The 18,995-nt window shown below is 37.6% G+C and overlaps 1 protein-coding gene across 2 annotated transcripts; it reads right to left on the bottom strand.

The window, feature by feature from the left end:
• Positions 1–2,537: 2,537 nt before the first annotated feature.
• On the bottom strand, positions 2,538–6,830 carry LOC144295455 (olfactory receptor OR51C1-like). Of its 2 annotated transcripts, none has more exons than XM_077867854.1 (2): positions 6,797–6,830; positions 2,538–3,454 (listed from the first exon to the last, which is right to left on the bottom strand). In XM_077867854.1, exons 1-2 carry the CDS (start codon positions 6,828–6,830, stop codon positions 2,538–2,540), a joined length of 951 nt encoding a protein of 316 aa, XP_077723980.1. The 2 variants fall into 2 exon arrangements, with proteins under 2 accessions (XP_077723980.1, XP_077723979.1); XM_077867853.1 differs by lacking the exon at positions 6,797–6,830 and adding an exon at positions 6,532–6,581 and having other exon boundaries at positions 2,538–3,450.
• Between the last annotated feature and the right edge of the window lie 12,165 nt (positions 6,831–18,995).

Genomic DNA, 18,995 nt, shown 5'->3' with positions numbered 1-18,995 from the left:
TCTTATATGTCACTCACTTGTTCAATCTCATTAACCCTCGTCGTTAGGTACTCCAGTTTGGATTGCATCTCATTTAATTGATGTTTCATTTCAGCCTGATTAGATCTAAATTCTGCAGTCATGAAGTCTCTTGAATCCTTTATGCTTTTTTCCAGAGCCACCAGTAGCTTTATAATTGTGCTTATGAATTGGCTTTCTGACATTGAATTGTAATCCAAATTCTGTTACTCTATGGGAGAGAGGATGTTTCTGATTCTTTCTTTGGTGGTGTTTTCTTCTTTCTAGTCATTTTGCTCAGTTCAGAGTGGCTAAAAATGAGTTGTACTGGAAAAAGGAAGAAAAAAAGGAGAAAAACAAACAAACAAAGAAGGAGGGGTATCCTCTGATTCTATATACTGTAAATCCCTTGACTTCCCCTTGAGTTTTCTAGTACTTCTTGGTCAAGCACATGCTTTTCCCCTGTCCTTCCAGCTGGTCTTCTGAGGGAGGGGCCTGATGTCCTGATTCTCAGGTGTGTGCACCTGGGGGTGCTGCCCAGCCCCCTGCCAGGTGCACAGCTCAGTGGGAGCTGTTTATCCTGTGAGGCCTCTGTTCCCTGGTGGCCCACTCTGTTCCAGGCAGAGGGTGACACAAGGAGGAAGAACAACAGTGCTGGAAGCCAGGTCTCCAGCCCTGGAGTCAGCTCTCGCAGTAAATACTGCAGGTCCCATTCCGCACTGGCCTGGATGCTCTGGGGGCGGGGGGTGGGGCGCTGATCTGCACAGCTCGGGGCCGCTGGGCGCTGGAGCGTCCTGGTTGTCCTGTGCCCTCCCTGCCTCCACCTGTCCCAAAGGCAGCGCCGGATTCTGGTATGTGTCCCCTGGGATCCGGGGCCTGTGCTGCTGGAATCGTGCTCCCAGAGTGTGCAGCCCCTTCTGGCCGGAGCTGCCACCTGAGCTTCTCCCAAGGTCCCGTGGGACACTCGCTCCAGCCCTTCAGCCTGCTCCGCGGGTGTGTGGCGCGTTCCCCTCCGGGGCGCACTTCCTCTGTTAGTGACCCTGGGAATCTGGAGGCTCCACTGCCCCTCCTGGGATCCTGCCCAAGTTCCCTGTGAATGCCTTTCCCTCCTGTAAGAATCTCGTGTGGATTTTTAAAAGTTCCTGCTTCTCTGGGACTGGGCTTTCCAGTCCTGGAGGCTTTTGCCACCTGGCTTTAGCCGGGCTCCTCGCAGGGCCCCTCCCCCACTTGATTCTTTTTCTTTCTTTTCTTTTCTTTTCTTTTTTTCTTTTCTTTTTTCTTTTCTTTTCTTTCTTTCTTTCTTTCTTTCTTTCTTTCTTTCTTTCTTTCTTTCTTTCTTTCTTTCTTTCTTTCTTTTTTTTCTTTCTTTCTTTTTCTTTCTTTCGTCTTTCTTGTTAGAAGCACAAACTCTTCTCTCTGTAGCATTCCAGCTGTTTTCTCTTTAAATCCCAGGCTGAATTAGTAGGTTTTCAGGACGATTTGAAAGTTATCTAGGTAAGTTGGTGGGAACAGGTGACTTGGGGACCCTACTCCTCCACCATTTTGCCCTGCCCACCTATCTGTAAGGCTTTTTTAATTAGGGAATTTAGAAGCTTGTGACAGCCTATATTTATATTTATTTATATCTTTATATAGTCAAAAGTACATAAAGGGGAAAAAAGGATCTTGGCAAAACAGTATAAAGGACAAAATATGGGACACCTGGGTGGCTCAGAAGGTTAAAGATTTGCCTTCAGCTTAGGTCGTAATCTCAGTTTCCTGGGATCAAGCCCTGCATCAGACTCCTTGCTCAGCAGGGAGTCTCCTCCTCCCTCTTCCTCTTCCTTCCCCCCACCCCCCACTCATGCTCTCTCTATCAAATGAATAAATAAAATCTCTTTTTTAAAAAAGACAAAATATGAAAGGAGAGGTCAAGTGTCATTGGGGAAATCATGAAAAATTTAATGAAGAGGATATTTAAAGACAAGACTTGACATATAAGTAGAATTTCAAGGTGGAAAGTGGGTGTCATGGTTGAAGTGTAGTCAACAGTGAAGCTTGCTTTTAGGATAGCTGCATGTTCATGAAGGAATAGGTAGAAGACTGGTTTTCTTAGACTGTGGAGTATATGAAAAGAAAAAGAGGTAGATTAAGTTTTAAAGGAAAGTTGAATCCAAGTTGTGGAGGACATTGTCAGAGATAGGAATGGTTACTTCATGTAGTTGGTGTATGAGAAATAAACATGGAAGAGATGCTTATTGATTTGTGATTAAATTTTATTTGTGCTGGATATTTGGAAAATTAATTCAAAGTGAGTTATGTGTGGTTTTAGGTAGAAACAGTAGAAAGACAGGAAGTCAGTCATCTATAGGAATAGGATAACAGAGGTACTGAAAATCTGAATTAGTATTTTGGTGGGAGAAAAGGTAAGGTTGCCTTAGGTAGGACTCATAGAATTGGATGGCACCTAATTTAACCCAACTCTAAAATTGCATGGGTTATAACTCCAATTTATGATCAACCGTCAGACTTTGAAATAGGTCTTTATGGGTCAGGAATTGTTAAATACGAGTTCCCTTGGAACATACAAGTTTGAGCACAGCTTTTTGAATCTGCTTTGTTTTCACACTATAGATGATGGGATTCATCACAGGGGGAATGAGCAAGTAAATATTAGCAATCAGTGTGGGCACATATGGTGGAGAATGTTTTCCAAATCTATGAACAAAAGACAGGCTGATTAAAGGGATGTAGAATATGGCCACGGCCAGGATATGAGAAATGCAGGTGCTAAAGGCCTTTTTCCTTTCCTCCAGGGATGCAATGTTGAGAACTGAGCGAATGATCAGGACATAGGAAAGTAGGATAAAGATAGAGTCCACTCCAGCAGTAGAGATAATCGCAGTTAGTCCGAATGCACTGTTGATCTTTGTGTCTGAACACGAGAGCTTCATTACATCAGGATGGAAGCAGTAGGAATGATGGAGCACATAACTTCGGCAGAATGATAGACGCTTAAGAAGCAAGACTAGTGGTGTCAGAATGACAGTCCCCCTGGTAATGACTGCCAAACCAATCTGTGTGATCCTTGCATGAGTTAGAATGGTAGCATATCTCAAGGGGTTGGAAATGGCCACAAAACGGTCAAAAGCCATAGCCAGGAGCACTGAAGATTCCATGAACGTGAAGAGGTGAATGAAGAACATTTGTGATAAGCAAGCATTAAAGCTGATCTCCCGGGCATTGAGCCAGAATATTCCTAGTACTGTCACCAGTGTAGAGATGCATAAGCCAATGTCAGTGGTGGACAACATGGAGAGGAAATAGTACATGGGCTCATGGAGGCTTGGCTCAGTGAGGACTACAAACAGGATCAGGGTATTCCCAGAAAGAGCAGTTAAATAGAGGCAACAGAAGGGGATTGAGATCCAGGCATGGGCCCACTCAAGTCCAGGGACCCCAGTCAAGAGGAAAGTAGGAAAAGTAGAATTATAGAAAATTGGCATTATGATCTGCAGAAGCTGAATTCTCTTGTAATATCTTGATTTTCTAAATTTAGAATTTTAAAATTACTTTTAAAGTTTAGTACACATTTAGTAAAGTGCTCAAAACTTTAGAATACAGCTTAATTAGTACAGCTTAATGTATCTGTGTGCACTCGTATAACCACTTTCAAGATAATTGATAGAACATTACCAGCAACCCAGGCTTCCTAATGCCTCATCCTCATCAATATCCTCTGCTGTTATAATCATTAGTCTGACTTCGATTACCATAATTACTTTTCCCTGTTCTTGATCTTGATATAAACAGAATCATGCAGTATGTACTAATTTCATCTGGCTCCTTTCACTCAATATTATGTCTGTAGGATTCATCACTGAAATAAGATATTTAATTAAGTTCAATTTAATTTCATACTTAGCTAAATTTGTTGTTTATCACTAATTTGGACTCTTATCAGTATTTTTTGTTAAATTTTTATCCTTCAACTGGATTATGAATTTATACTTATTAATATGGTCTTATGAGAATAAGAGTTTATTTTTAGCTAATCTTTGCTTAGTAGAATTATTTACTCATAGAAGGTAGTAAATATGTTTTTGCTAATTTCTGTTTTATTTGCTTTTCCTTAAATACTCTAATGATGAGTAGGTCCAATCCTAAAAAAGTAATTAGTTTTGTCTTGGAATTTTAGAATTATTAAACTCAATTTTCTAAATGAAAATTTATTTTAACTTAGCCAGAAAACATCTCTTTTCATGGATAACCTAAAAATCCACATTAGATAATGCCAGTTCATGCTGTCTCACCCTCATTACTAGAGGGAAGTGAAGGAAGTTGCTTCAGTTTCTATGGATCTGAAGCTTAATACTCTTCTTAATTAGTAAACTAAAATACTGGCTTGTTTACCATAATGTAACCTGCCTCTGTTGTGGTAAATATCAATGAGGAAAATGATGATCTTTTGTATACCCTGGTCTTTAATCTGACTTTTGATTTCTTATTGGGTTATCTGAATATATATTATGTGAAAAAATATATATATTATGTGAATGATAAGATGTTCCATATAATGTTCTAAGTATTTTGCTAGATAATTCATTTGACTCTTGGAAAACCTAAGGGAGAAGTATTTTTATTTGTTATTAGATGTATAAGGTGAAGTTTAGAAGTTTGGTTAAATAGCTGAAGATCATAAAATTTGAAGGTACTGATGTTGGGAATCAGAGAAAATAAGACTTTAGAACCTGTGCTATTAGCAACTACACTGCACTTTTCAATAATAATAATGATATAGTAACAATAATAATGATATAATTCTACTTCTATTTCTACTATAATAATTATAATACCCTATCAATAAATAAGGAAAATGTGTTAGAGATATCTATGTTTGCAATAAATAAGGAAAATGTGTTAGAGATATCTATGTTTGCAAATCTCCTAATTATTTAACATTTCTATGGTTCAGAGTCAAAACAATTTTATTTCAGAGTAGCATACATATTGCATGATACATAAATAAACTAATGAGACTTAATTTTAGCAAATTGTAAGTTCTTAAGGATATTATCAGATGCTAATTTAAATTAATCCATTGGATGCTATAATTTACATTAACCCATGGTGGGGGTGCCTGGGTAGCTCAGTCAGTTAAACGTCCAACTCTTGGTTTCAGCTCACATCATTATCTCAGGGTTGTGAGATTGAGCCCCACCTTGGGCTTCATACTCAGCATGAGATCTACTTGAGATTCTCTCTCCCTCTCCCTCTGTCCTTCCCACTTATGTTCTCTCTCTTTCTCAAATAAATAAATCCTTAAAAAAAAAACCTCTTTAGGATCTCCATTGTTCCTTTAGAAGCCATCCATGATAATTTCTATTAAGTATGCCCATTTATCTACAATTTTATGATCTAATTGGCTACATAACTCACTTATGGATATAGATAAAAATTAGTTTGACTATTTCAATAAACATATTGTCTATTTCTGCATTCTTTCAATTCTGTAGGCATTCTATGTACAATGTTTTTATTCATTTATTTTCCTAATTTAGTATACTTCTATTTATCCCAGGCTAATCCCTTAAATATTAGATCCATGTATCTCTTTGATTTTTCTGCTTATATCTTTTTTTAAAGATTTTATTTGTTTGTTTGTTTGTTTATTTATTTATTTATTTATTTATTTATTTATTCATAAGACACAGAGCGAGAGAGAGGCAGAGACATAGGCAGAGGGAGAAGCAGGCTCCATGCAGGGAGCCCGACATGGAACCCAATCCCGGGACTCCAGGATTGTGCCCTGGGCCGAAAGCAGGCACCAAACCTCTGAGCCACCCAGGGATCCCCTTTGCTTAAATAGCTTAATGTCAACTTGAGCACAACATGACTGTGTCTGAATTAGCCCCCAGAACCCCCACAACTTGTATGTTCTGTTTTCCTCATTTCAATAGAAGAGCTATAGATCTGTGATAGCATGATTTTTCAGATTGTCTGACCCAGAAATCTAAATGTGCTTTCACCTCACATTTGTTAATCATCAATTTCTGTCTGTACTGCAATTGTTTGTAATTTATACAGCACATTTATTTCAGAATTTTCTTTCAAAGATTTAAGATACACTTCCATTTTAAAGTAATTTTAGCCAGTATTACCTGAAACAGTTTTCCCCAACTTTCTGTACATTTTTGATAAAGATAAAAGATAAAAGACCAAAGAAGTACAAATGCTAAAACTGAAGTCCTATATCCAAGATATTTTGAGGGTGATTAACTCCTAACTGAGGAATATGGAGATCTATTGAGTCAAAATGCAGGACAGCACTTAAGCAATCAAGGAAAAGTAAAACACCTCTATTCTTTTAGGAAGGAAAATTACAGTCTGATTTTCTAGAGTACTAGTCATTTCATATAAAGAAAAGTTTGGAGTTATATCCTGCTGCTGAGGAAAATCAGTTACCATCACATGATGGTCTGTCAAAAACAATGAATAACAATACAATATCCCTAGAAAGGCAAAATGCTTTGCCATCATTGAAAATGCCTGGATTCAGTTAATTTACTTATCCATTCAGAGAACCATTTGAGAGAGTCCTTCATTGTATCTTTCTGAATTTAGGAATGTTACAAAGTTAACCACTTACACAGAGAGTAAGCAGTTCCTGTATCCTGTGAACATGCTGACCTGAGAGGTATTGTAGTCTCCATGTCTAGAGCCTGGGCTGAAATATGCTCTAAGTGAAAGGTTGGAAGACCAGTGAGAAGGTAGCCCTAGTAGTATTCTTAGTGAGAAGAGAAAATACTGAACCAGGTTCTCTGCCTGTTGTTGCTGTAGTTCCATAGCACCATTAATAGACTATAACTAACATTCTCAGCTTTTTGGTGAGAAGACTGGTTCAGAGTGAAGGTTCCCCTAGACAGGATAATAGGGCCTATGTGTTAATCCAGGTCTGTCTGATTCTCTAAGTATACTCATTTCACCATGTCATACTGCTTCTGGTGTCTAGTCAAAATTAAAAAGAAACAAATCAGATTGCTGCAGATTTGAGAAACTGAGTAGAATAGTCATGTTATAGTTAAGTGTAAACCAATTAGAAATATAAGTAAAACAATAGATATACCAGTGATTTTGGGCTTTGGTTATTATATGTGTCAGAAAATATATACATTAGAAGAAGCTCAGTTTTGCTATGATTAGCTAAACAGATGAGGACAAAATGTCTTTATGGAATTTGTAATTTCTGAATATGTATCAGTCAGGTTCCTGGAAATGAGCCAAACATTGGAGAGTAAATGTAATCAGTGGCTCTGAGGGTTTGGAGATCAGAGGCCAGGGGTAAGTGGGGAGAGTCTTACCTTCAAGATGTGGAAAATTAGAAAGGATTCGAATAAGATGTTGAAGGAGCAATGCCAGAGACTAAATGAATTATTGTCTTTAACTTCACTTCCAAGAAATCTTTCCTTATATTTATCTAAGCTAAATTACTCATGATGGAGCTGAAAGTCCTCAGATATTTTATTATAGACACAATGAAGTACTGGTTCTGATCCGAGCAGCTGCTTGACTTGGCCTTTAGACAAGGAAAGGAGCTTCTCTTACTCTTATATAGAGTGGGGTATATTAAGGTCACCTATTTACCTCTATGTATGGAAAATTTTTATAAAGAACGTTAATGGTGTAATAATTTACCCAACTAGGATAAATATACCCTTGGGGGATTTCAGTGCCATTCTATTATGCTTCACCTCTCTGCCGCCAAGTTATTTAACTGGCACCAGGGACTGTGGATGCTCCAACAGGCAAAGAACCAAAGAAAAATAAACATTGACATGGTAACTCTGTGTTTATGTGTTTTAATTAAAAAATGAAATTGAATCATTACTTTGAACATGGATACAACATTTAAGATGAGGATCCAATATTTCTTCTTGACTTTTATTCTATGTTTCTTGAAAATAGTCTATTATATAGATTATTGTGTACAACTAAGTGGAATAACAAATACTTTGAAAGTATCTCCAGATAATAGCATAGTGCCAAGTACATAGTACATATGAATGAAGTATTTGTTAAAACGAGTAAATGGATTCCTACCATTCAGAAACCAACAGTAAAATAGAATTGCAAAGTCAAGGGGTTCCATGAAGGTTACCCTTTCAATAGAAGGAAGATTTGTCAGCATAACCACTCAAATGGAAGCAACTCCATTTGAGGGAAAAAAAAAAGGTAGATTGGCTCTTCTTCAGGGATTATGTTAATTAACATCTGTATAGTGATTGATTTTTCCGAGTAATTTCAGGTACATTATCTTATTTAGTCTTAGTTGTTCAGTCTAAAACAAACATTTGTAATTTATCTGACAAATACTGATAAACATAGTACTTGACACAAAATCAGTGGTCAATAGTGTTTATCAAATTAATTTATCCCTCACTCTTGCAGATCCATTTCACAGTCTAGGAAAAAGAATCATAAATAAGCAAAATAGAAGCCATGTTATTCAACTCTATTTTGATTGATGATTAGGCTAATTAGCTAATAAAGTTGGTTAAATATAGGAATCATAAAAGTAATTTTAAAGTACGTTAAACATTTTATTTTAACCTGAGTCTTAAATGTGTAATTTATTCATCATTGTTTATGTAGAGTTAGGGCCTTTCAATGTAGTTTTGCAAATTGCAATTTTATATTACTTGCTAATTGGAGAAAGAGCTATGAGTGTTCAACTGGCTACTAGCATTACTCAGTATGTTCTATAGAGGGAATACATATTGCTGTATGATTTAGCAATCTTATTCAGTAGAACTTTTGTGGAAATCTTTTTTTTAAACCATTTTATTGAGGTTTGATTGACATATAGAAAGCTGTATATATTTAATATGTATAACTTGATGGATTTGGGAATAAGTATACAACCATGAAACCATTATCATCATAAAGGCCATAAAAATATGTTACCTCCAAAAGTTTTCTCCCACCCCTTTTAGTATTATTTTGTGTATGTATGTATGTGGTAAAACATTTACCACAATACCTACCTTTTCACATAATACCTTTTCACAACAGGTGGGTGAAAAGATGCTTGACATTAATAATCATCAAAACAAATCAAAATCACAATAAGATATCATCTAACACTTATTAGGATGCCTACCATTGGGGAAAAAAGCAGCAAAAAATAAAAGATAACAAATGTTGGTGAATATGTGGAGAAAAGGGAATGCTGGTACACTATTGGTGGGAATTTAAATTGGCACAGCCACTATAGAAGATAGTATGGAGGATTCTCAAAAAAACTTAAAAAGAACTAGTATATGATCCAACAATTCCATTTCTGGGTATTTATCCAAAGGAATTGAAATCAGGATCTCAAAGTGAGATTTGCTCTCCCATAATTATTGCATAGAAATCTTTATACTTAAAATTTTTTGTACATTTTTAGAAAAGTGGAAACACAGGGGGAAAAAGAAACTCATCAAATATGGCAGGCAAATAGTTGAAGCATCTCCATTTTTGAGAGAAGCAGGGTAGTAGAGTTCTAAAACTCCTATATTATGCAACCAGAAAACTTTGCTCTGCTAATAATGAAAAAAAAAAAAAAAAACACACCATAGAATGATGAACTAGATTATCTTTGAAAATTTTAAAGAAAAGTACCCAGGAATAGAATATAATGTTTTTCTGGTTGGCAGAATTCATGTACAACTTGGACAGCAAGAGAAGCTATTGAAGTTTTTTTTTTTTAATTTTTATTTATTTATGATAGTCACAGAGAGAGAGAGAGAGAGAGGCAGAGACACAGGCAGAGGGAGAAGCAGGCTCCATGCGCCGGGAGCCCGACGTGGGATTCGATCCCGGGTCTCCAGGATCGCGCCCTGGGCCAAAGGCAGGCGCCAAACCACTGCGCCACCCAGGGATCCCGCTATTGAAGATTTTAAGCAATGTTGTGATTCTATTATAAGATTGATCTGGGGATCCCTGGGTGGCGCAGCGGTTTGGCGCCTGCCTTTGGCCCAGGGCGCGATCCTGGAGACCCGGGATCGAATCCCACGTCGGGCTCCCGGCGCATGGAGCCTGCTTCTCCCTCTGCCTGTGTCTCTGCCTCTCTCTCTCTCTCTCTCTGTGACTATCATAAATAAATAAAAATTAAAAAAAAATGTTTCATTTAAAAAAAAAAAGATTGATCTGATATTTGCATAGAAGGTAAATTAGAATCAAGGGAGATTGAAAGTGGGGCCACCTGGTAGAGTGTGCTTATAGTACTGGCAGATTCTGAAGATACTGAATAGTGGAGTTGGAAATGAGAAAAGTATACTAAGTGCAGCAGCAAAGAAGTTACATTTATGTTATGTTACCACTTTCAGTGTGGAAAGACATGTTGCCAAGGGTGGGAGGAGGCTGGTAGGGTTTTTGCAAAGTAAAACTTTTAGTCACTTTACATTCTTCACTATCAAGTATGATTTCACTCATCAACAGAAGGATCAGATCGTAAATGAAACAAAATAAATTTGGCTTTGGACTTGCTAAATTTTAGATACTGAAAGGACTCATGGATCAGTTTGGTAGGAAGAAATGTTTCATGAGGGACACCTGGGTGGCTCAGTGGTTGAGCCTCTGCCTTTGGCTCAGGTGGTGATCACAGGGTCCTGGGATTGAGTTCCACATCAGGCTCTCCAGGGGAGCCTATGTCTCTGCCTTTTGTGTCTCTCATAAATGAATAAGCAAACAAACAAACAAACAAACTTTAAAAAAAAGAAATGTTTAATGAGAGTATATGTCCTTGGAGATCATGTTTTATTTGTTCTTACATGTAGTAGGTGTTGATAAATATTCATTGAATTAATAATGAACAAATTACAATTTTGTGGAAATTAGTTTTGTGTAACGGATTTTTCTGTCTGCTTCATGTAGGGCAATGAGTACAGAAACATAGAGTTAAGATGCTATGGACATTTGGTAATTGTTTTTGCATATTTTCTTCAATTTTCATAAATTTTCCCAGACTAAGAATTATGCTTTCTTTTATTTTTAAAGATTTTATTTATTTATTCATGAAAGACACAGAGACAGAGGTAGAGACCCAGGCAGAGGGAGAAACAAGCTCCATGCAGGGAGCCAGATGTGGGACTCAATCCTGGGACTCCGGGATCACGTCCTGAGCCAAAGGCAGTTGCTCAACCACTGAGCAACCCAGGTGTCCCTAAGAATTATGTTTTCTTAAGGTTTAATGGTATATAGTATTATTTATTATTAATAGCAAAGCATCTGGCATTATATTGAATTTATAAAACACTAATTGTCAGAATAAGTAATTCTTTAATATAGTAAACATGAAAATTTCATGAAGAATCTAAATGTAGACATGAGGGACATTTTATTGTTTCTGTGTCTAACAAAGTAGATTTTTAATCTTGATCATTTTTTAATTATTGCTTCAGAATATCTGAATCTGTCTCTTCTGCCCTGAAGGAAAGATATGACATGCTAATATATGTACTTACATTTTATAAATTTACATAACTGTCTTGTTATTCATCTAATCGGTGATTTTGTAATCCTTGGTACTTTTGCCTTGAGGAGTTTTGCTAAAGGGAAATTTTCACATTTAAAATATCAGAAAGGGAGACAGAACATGGAAGACTCCTAACTCTGAGAAACGAACGACCTAGGGGTGGTGGAAGGGGAGAAGGGCAGGGGGTGGAGGTGACTGGTTGGCGGGCACTGAGGGGGCACTTGATGGGATGAGCACTGGGTGTTATTCTGTATGTTGGCAAATTGAACACCAATAAAAAACAAATTTATTATTAAAAAAAAAACCACAATGAGATACCACCTCACACCAGTGCGAATGGGGAAAATTAACAAGGCAGGAAACCACAAATGTTGGAGAGGATGCGGAGGAAAGGGAACCCTCTTGCACTGTTGGTGGGAATGTGAACTGGTGCAGCCACTCTGGAAAACTGTGTGGAGGTTCCTCAAAGAATTAAAAATAGATTTGCCCTACGACCCAGCAATTGCACTTCTGGGGATTTACCCCAAAGATACAGATGCAATGAAACGCCGGGACACCTGCACCCCGATGTTTCTAGCAGCAATGTCCACAATAGCCAAACTGTGGAAGGAGCCTCGGTGTCCATCAAAAGATGAATGGATGAAGAAAATGTAGTTTATGTATACAATGGAATATTACTCAGCCATTAGAAATGACAAATACCCATCATTTGCTTCGACGTGGATGGAACTGGAGGGTATTATTCTGAGTGAAAGAAGTCAGTCGGAGAAGGACAAACATTATATGTTCTCATTCATTTGGGGAATATAAAAAATAGTGAAAGGGAATAAAGGGAAAAGGAGAAAAATAAGTGGAAATTATCAGAAAGGGAGATAGAACATGGAAGACTCCTAACTCTGGGAAACGAACTAGGGATGGTGGAAGGGGAGGAGGATGGGAGGTGGGGGTGACTGGGTGGCAGGCACTGAGGTGGGCACTTGACGGGATGAGCACTGGGTGTTATTCTGTATGTTGGCAAATTGAACACTAATAAAAAATAAATTAAAAAAAATAAAATATTCTTCTGCTTAGTCAACCATTTAATTCTTAGGATATTTGTCATTAATCAAATGTTCTTAATGCACTATTTTGGATAAAAGGCAGGTATTTGAGTGGTGTTGGGTAGTTCTTTGGTAAAATATTTTCCCTTTTCTGGTAGACCCAAACATAGAAGTAGGCCCAATATAGTCCTGTACACATGAACCTGATTAAGTAATACTAGGGACTTAGATACCTGACTCAAGAAGGGTCAATCAAATATTTTCTCATGAGAATTTTTAATTTTTTATTTTATAGAGAGAGATAGAGAGTGCACAAGCAGGGGTTGGGTAGGGCCAGAGTGAGGGGGAGAGAGAATCTTGAGCAGGCTCCATGCCCAGCAAGGAGGCCAACATGGGGCTTGATCTCATGACCTTGAGATCATGATATGAGTCAAAATCAAGAGTCAAATGCTTAACTGACTGAGCCACCCAGGCATGCCTTCTTATGAGAATTTTTAACAGTGAATTTCAAAATAATTTCTGGGTTATAGAAAAGCTGCAAAAACAATACTAAAATTTTCATATCCTTCACTTTGGTATTCAATTTTCTGAGTATTTGAAACTTCAAGGGAAGCCCATGATCCTGAGAAATGGCAGACTGTTAAACTTCTCCTGAGCAGCCCAGAGCTGCTCTGGCTTCTCTGTCTCAAGGTGTGATTCTTTGGCTCCTTGTATTGCCCTACATAGTTTCCTCTTAATTTAATAGATATGGTTATTGTTAAATGTGCCCTTCAAATTTCTGATTAACTCAGTGGTCCTAGTTTTCATCTCTTAATTCATCATCACATTCCCCAGAGGTCACATTTCCATGAACTGCTTTCAGCTAATGACTGAATGTAGTCGGGAAACTAGGGCAGGCCCATTCATAGAAGGTGCAGGACACTTCTGATAGATGACTTTGACTTGAGGATAGCCAACGGCCTTGAATAACTGTTTAGAACTGCCTGACAATCTCAGATGTTTCTTTGTACCAAAACCTCTTTCCTTATTTTCTCCCTAACTCAAGGTGAAGCTTATATCAATGTATGACAGTTCTTCTTATCCATTCTTGTCTCCTTGTTACCTAGCACCTTGTTGGCTCTTTGTCTATTTTGCTTCAGGGATGTCATGCTCTATTAACCATACTCATAACTGCTTGAAGTTTAAACTCTCTTGCATGCCCTTTGGGTCTTGTTTGTTTGTATGATAACTGCAGTCCTCCAGTGTTTGGTGGTTACATAACCTCTGTTATGTCCAGACCTCATCACATGTATGGATACTAATAAGCTTGGCTCAGTGACTGCATCTCTTGTTGTCCCTGTCAGCAGAGAAGAGCCACTTTTCAACTCTCAGTGATGCTAGTATCATTTTTGCAGCTCATTCCTAATTAGCTTTGTGACCACTGTATCCTCTAGGCTTCTTATGGAATGCCATCTAGGATAGGTCTTCTGACCTTGTATGATTTATCCATCCCAATGTGCTCACTTTCCTCAGCTACTTTATAATTCTAAAGAATTATTCATAAAAGTAGAATCATGAATACAATGTGGATTAAAAGAAAAAGTGGAAGGAATGTGGTATTTTAGCGTGGGAAGAAGCATGATTTAACTTGAAGTTAAATTTGACGAATGGTAAGAATACAAGTCAGTTGGAATACCTGGCTAATGAAGTAGATAAGCAAGCATGTTTTACTTCAAAACTGAGAGACTTGATCCATCCTTCTGAAGGAAATATTTTTATTCCATTTTTTCCATAATTGAACAGATGACAGTTTACTGGATGGACCAAATGAAGAGAAAAAAAGGCAAGGAACACAGTAGATGTACACAAATGAAAGAATCAGGACATATACAGTGTATACAGTGTATGGAAAAACATAATGAAAATAATCAAATGCCTTCACATGCAGAGGACTTGTTTTTTTCTTTCTTGCCAGTCGCTTTTGTTTCTACATGTAACCTATAAGATGACCTATTCAGATCCTCAATACTTTCCTGGGAAAATCTCTTTTTAAAAGATTGATTGATTGATTGATTGACTGATTGATTTTAGAGAGAGAGGGAGTGGAAGAAAGAGGCAGAGAGAGGGAGAGAGAAACCCAGGCAGACTTGATGTTGAGCCTGACTCGGGGCTCAATCTTACGACCCTGAGATCATAATCTGAGCCAAAACCAAGAGTCAGTGCTCAACCAACTGCAGTACTGAGGCATCCCATCCTATGAGAATCTTTTTAATAGTTCCCCTTTGAACTACTGAACTTTATTAGAATGTTAATTTAATAAATTTACCTAAATCCCACTCTATACACTAAGCCAAGCACTAGTTTATCCTCTTTAATGAATTACACTAAGTTACATGTATATGTAGTATCCTAGACATTTTGGAGATCAACAGTACAACTCAAACTAAATAAGATTATCCAATGTTTTGCTTGGACCTCATAAAGTTCCCCCAAAATGTGTCCCTTTTGCTATTACCTTGTTCTCTTACTCAATTGCAGGTAGGTTTCCAGAGATATCTAGAGTCTTTTCTTGGGCAGACTGTTAGGAGTAAGCTTTGTAATATTGTAGCCCTTTGAATATTTCAATATGTAAGTCCCTCAACTTTAATATTATCATGTATTCTATCTTTCTGAAGCTCTAAGCACCTAACAGGCATGTGGAATTACCAGAACAGAAGTCCCCCATACATTCAGGTAGCACATCCAAATTTCTAAACCAAATCTACAAATCAACTCCTTCATAAAATAGTATTGTTCAAGCAAAAGATGTTCTTTTAGCAACTAATAAAAACTCTGCAGTCTAAATTCACTTAAAAGAATCTGATGGATAGAGAAGAGAGAGGAAAAAAGGAAGTAAAGTTTTGTGTTTTTATATTCTTCAACACTATATCCAGATTGGACTAATGAATTTGAAACTCAGAAGAGTATTCTCCTGTGAAGAGTAAAATGGTGATAAAGTACTTCTCACATTCTTCTACAGAACAGAGTTGCTTCCGAAATGCACATCTCCTCTATTTACCTTTGGGAACATTTTCAACTTAGATGACAACAAAAACAAGGGGTATAATTTTGTATTACCAACCATCACAACACTTAATACATTACTTTATAATTTTTTTGTCTATGTCATTGCTTCATACACTAGACTTTAAGCTTCTAGTGCAGGGGGAATATGTTTTTTTGAACTTTTAATTTCTGTTGCTTCTCACAAAGCCAAACATAAAGTTGACTCCCAGTCACTGGTATGCTGGTAAACTGAATCTCTGAAAAGTAAAAATTCCCCATTTGTAGCATTTGTCAGTTCCCAAGTATAAATGGTGATTTCAGGCTGCCAATATGACATTATTGAACATAAGAATTGAGATGAGATGCACAGTATGGCTACTTGCAAAGCTGATATGTGCTGGCTATAGCACATTGCTGCCTCCAGTGTTTGTGGGATTTGTGAAATATCCCTCCTTTTGATTACTTTTCCAACTGCAAAATAATTGATGTGATTACCATCAGCTTTCCACCTCCACTTTCTTTTCCTTTTTTTAAAGATTTTATTTATTTATTTATTCATGAGAGACAGAGAGAGGAAGAGACATAGGCAGAGGGAGAAGCAGGCTCCCTGGAGGGAGCCCGATGTGGGACTTGATCCTAGGTCTCCAGGACCATGCCCTGGGCCAAAGGCAGGAGCTCAGCCACTGAGCCACCCAGGTGTCCACAACCTCCACTTTCTAATGCTTTTTTTTTTTTTTTACCGTTTTATACGGTAAAAAAAGTTTTAAGTTTGAGTTTTAAGCTTCTGCTTGCTTCTTAATTTGATTTGGTTTTAAGTTTTAAGTTTTAAGTTTGAGTTTTAAGCTTCTGCTTGCTTCTTAATTTGATTTGGTTTTAAGTTTTAAGTTTTAAGTTTGAGTTTTAAGCTTCTGCTTGCTTCTTAATTTGATTTGGTTACCAAAAAATTATTTTCTTAAGGAACCATATTTTAGGTCCCACTAAGTATAGCCATTTATAGGCTGAGCATTATGAATTATTTAACTTTGTTCTTTGGTTGGTTAAGATAGCTATAGTAGGTCCTCTGTGGCATTTGTGAAACCTCTGAAATTTTAAGGAAAATATAAATGTATTTATTTTTTTATAAATTTATTTTTATTGGTGTTCAATTTGCCAACATATAGAATAACACCCAGTGCTCATACCATCAAGTGCCCCTGTCAGTGCCCGTCACCCCCACCCCTCGCCCACCTCCCCTTCTACCACCCCTAGTTCCTTTCCCAGAGTTAGGAGTCTCTCATGTTCTGTCTCCCTCCCTGATATTTCACACTCATTTTTTCTCCTTTCCTCTTTATTCCCTTTCACTATTTTAATACCCACATTTGCTTCGACGTGGTTGGAACTGGAGGGTATTATGCTGAGTGAAATAAGTCAATTGGAGAAGGACAAACATTAAATGTGTTTATATGTGATTTTTCTGTGGAGAAGGACTAATAGATTTCATTAGATTCCAAGGGAACTGTTATGCTTAAAAGGGGTTAAGAAGCTCTGCTTCAAACTTTTTCCAGTGCTCCAAAGTTCCCATTTCCTATAATAAATTAGCAAATGCCCCTAATCACTGAAGCCATGCTATTGACTATCCAATAGTAGATACTGATCTGTGGCTTACATGGCATGACATATCTATTTCTACCTTTTGAAATATTAACTGTGAATGAAGAAACAAGCTGAAGTATTCTCTAGGAAGACAACACACTTTTTCAAAAGGCATGATGTATGAACAAGACTCAGTTCTTATTTTTGATCTCATAACATTTTTCCTAGATGCTTTTGGAGCATTAGAGTATTAGTACACTAGTGAAGAGCATGGCATCTAACATGCAGAAAGCCTGGATTCAGATGAATGTTAGATGTCTGGTTGATGGCCTACATGTCCTTAGGCCTCAGTTTCTTCATCTCCAAAATGTAATTAATATTATTATTAATTAATATTAATATTATTATATATCAATTGGGTTGTGGGTTTTTTTTGTATACTTTTCTATTGGGGTTCGATTTGCCAACATATAGTATAACACCCAGTGCTCATCGTGTCAAGTACCCCCCTCAGTGCCTGTCATCCAGTCACCCCAACCCCCTGCCCACCTCCCTTTCCACCACTCCTTGTTCGTTTCCCAGAGTTAGGAGTCTCTCATGTTCTGTCACCCTCACTGATATTTCCCACTCATTTTCTCTCCTTTCCTCTTTAATCCCTTCCACTATTTTTTATATTCCCCAAATGAACAAAGCCATATAATGTTTGTCCTTCTCTGATTAACTTACTTCACTCAGCATAATACCTTCTAGTTCTATCCACGTTGAAGCAAATGGTGGGTATTTCTCATTTCTAATGGCTGAGTAATAGTCCGTTGTATACATAGACCACATCTTCTTTATCCATTCATCTTTCCATGGACACCGAGGCTCCTTCCACAGTGTGGCTATTGTGGACATTGCTGCTATAAACATTGGGGTGCAGGTGTCTTGGTTTTGCACTGCATCTGTATCTTTGGGGTAAATCCCCAGTAGTGAAATTGCTGGGTCGTAAAACAGTTCTATTTTTAACTCTTTGAGGAACCTCCACACAGTTTTCACAACACGGAGTGGTTGTACCAGATTATTCACCATGATCAAGTGGGATTTATCTCTGGGATGCAAGGCTGGTTCAACACCCATAAAGCAATCAACGTGATAGATCATATCAACAAGAGAAAAAACAAGAACCATAAGATCCTCTCAATAGATGCAGAGAAAGCATTTGACAAAATGAACAGCATCCATTCCTGATCCAAACTCTTCAGAGACTAGGGATTGAGGGAACATTTCTCAGCATCTTAAAAGCCATCTACGAAAAGCCCACAGCAAATATCCTTCTCAATGGGGAAACACTGGGAGGATTTCTCCTAAGATCAGGAACACAACAGGGATGTCCACTCTCACCACTGCTATTCAACATCGAACTAGAAGTCCTAACCTCAGCAATCAGGCAACAAAAATAAATCAAAGGCATTCAAACTGGCAAAGAAGAAGTCACTCTCCCTCTTTGCAGATGACATGATACTGTACATAGAAAAGCCAAAAGACTCCACCCAAGATTGCTAGAACTCCTACAGCAGTTTGGGAGTGCGGCAGGATACAAAATCAATACACGGAAATCAGTGGCATTTCTATATACTGAGACTGAACAAAGAGAAATTAAGGAGTCAATCCCATTTACAATTGCAGCCAAAAGTATAAGATACCTAGGAATAAACCTATCCAAAGAGGTAAAGGATCTATACCCTAAAAACTACAGAACACTTCTGAAAGAAACTGAGGAAGACAGAAAGAGATGGAAAAATATTTCACTGAGTTGTTTGAAGAATAAATGGAGTATGTCTTAAAAGCTGTTAATAGAACACATAGTATTCGAAAGATGAATG

The sequence above is a fragment of the Canis aureus genome, chromosome 23 (assembly GCF_053574225.1).
Source record: "Canis aureus isolate CA01 chromosome 23, VMU_Caureus_v.1.0, whole genome shotgun sequence".
NCBI classification, from domain to species: Eukaryota; Metazoa; Chordata; class Mammalia; order Carnivora; family Canidae; genus Canis; species Canis aureus.
This window is presented reverse-complemented; position numbering and strand designations above follow the sequence as displayed.

Excerpts from the sequence above, each read along its gene's own strand:
- LOC144295455 (XM_077867853.1), bottom strand. The coding sequence starts at position 6,581 with ATGAAGGACTCTCTCAAATGGTTCTCTGAATGGATAAGTAAATTAACT. Across the intron at positions 3,451-6,531 it reads TGGATAAGTAAATTAACTGA|TTTCCTCTTGACTGGGGTCC; the intron begins ATCCAGGCATTT and ends TACTTTTCCTAC.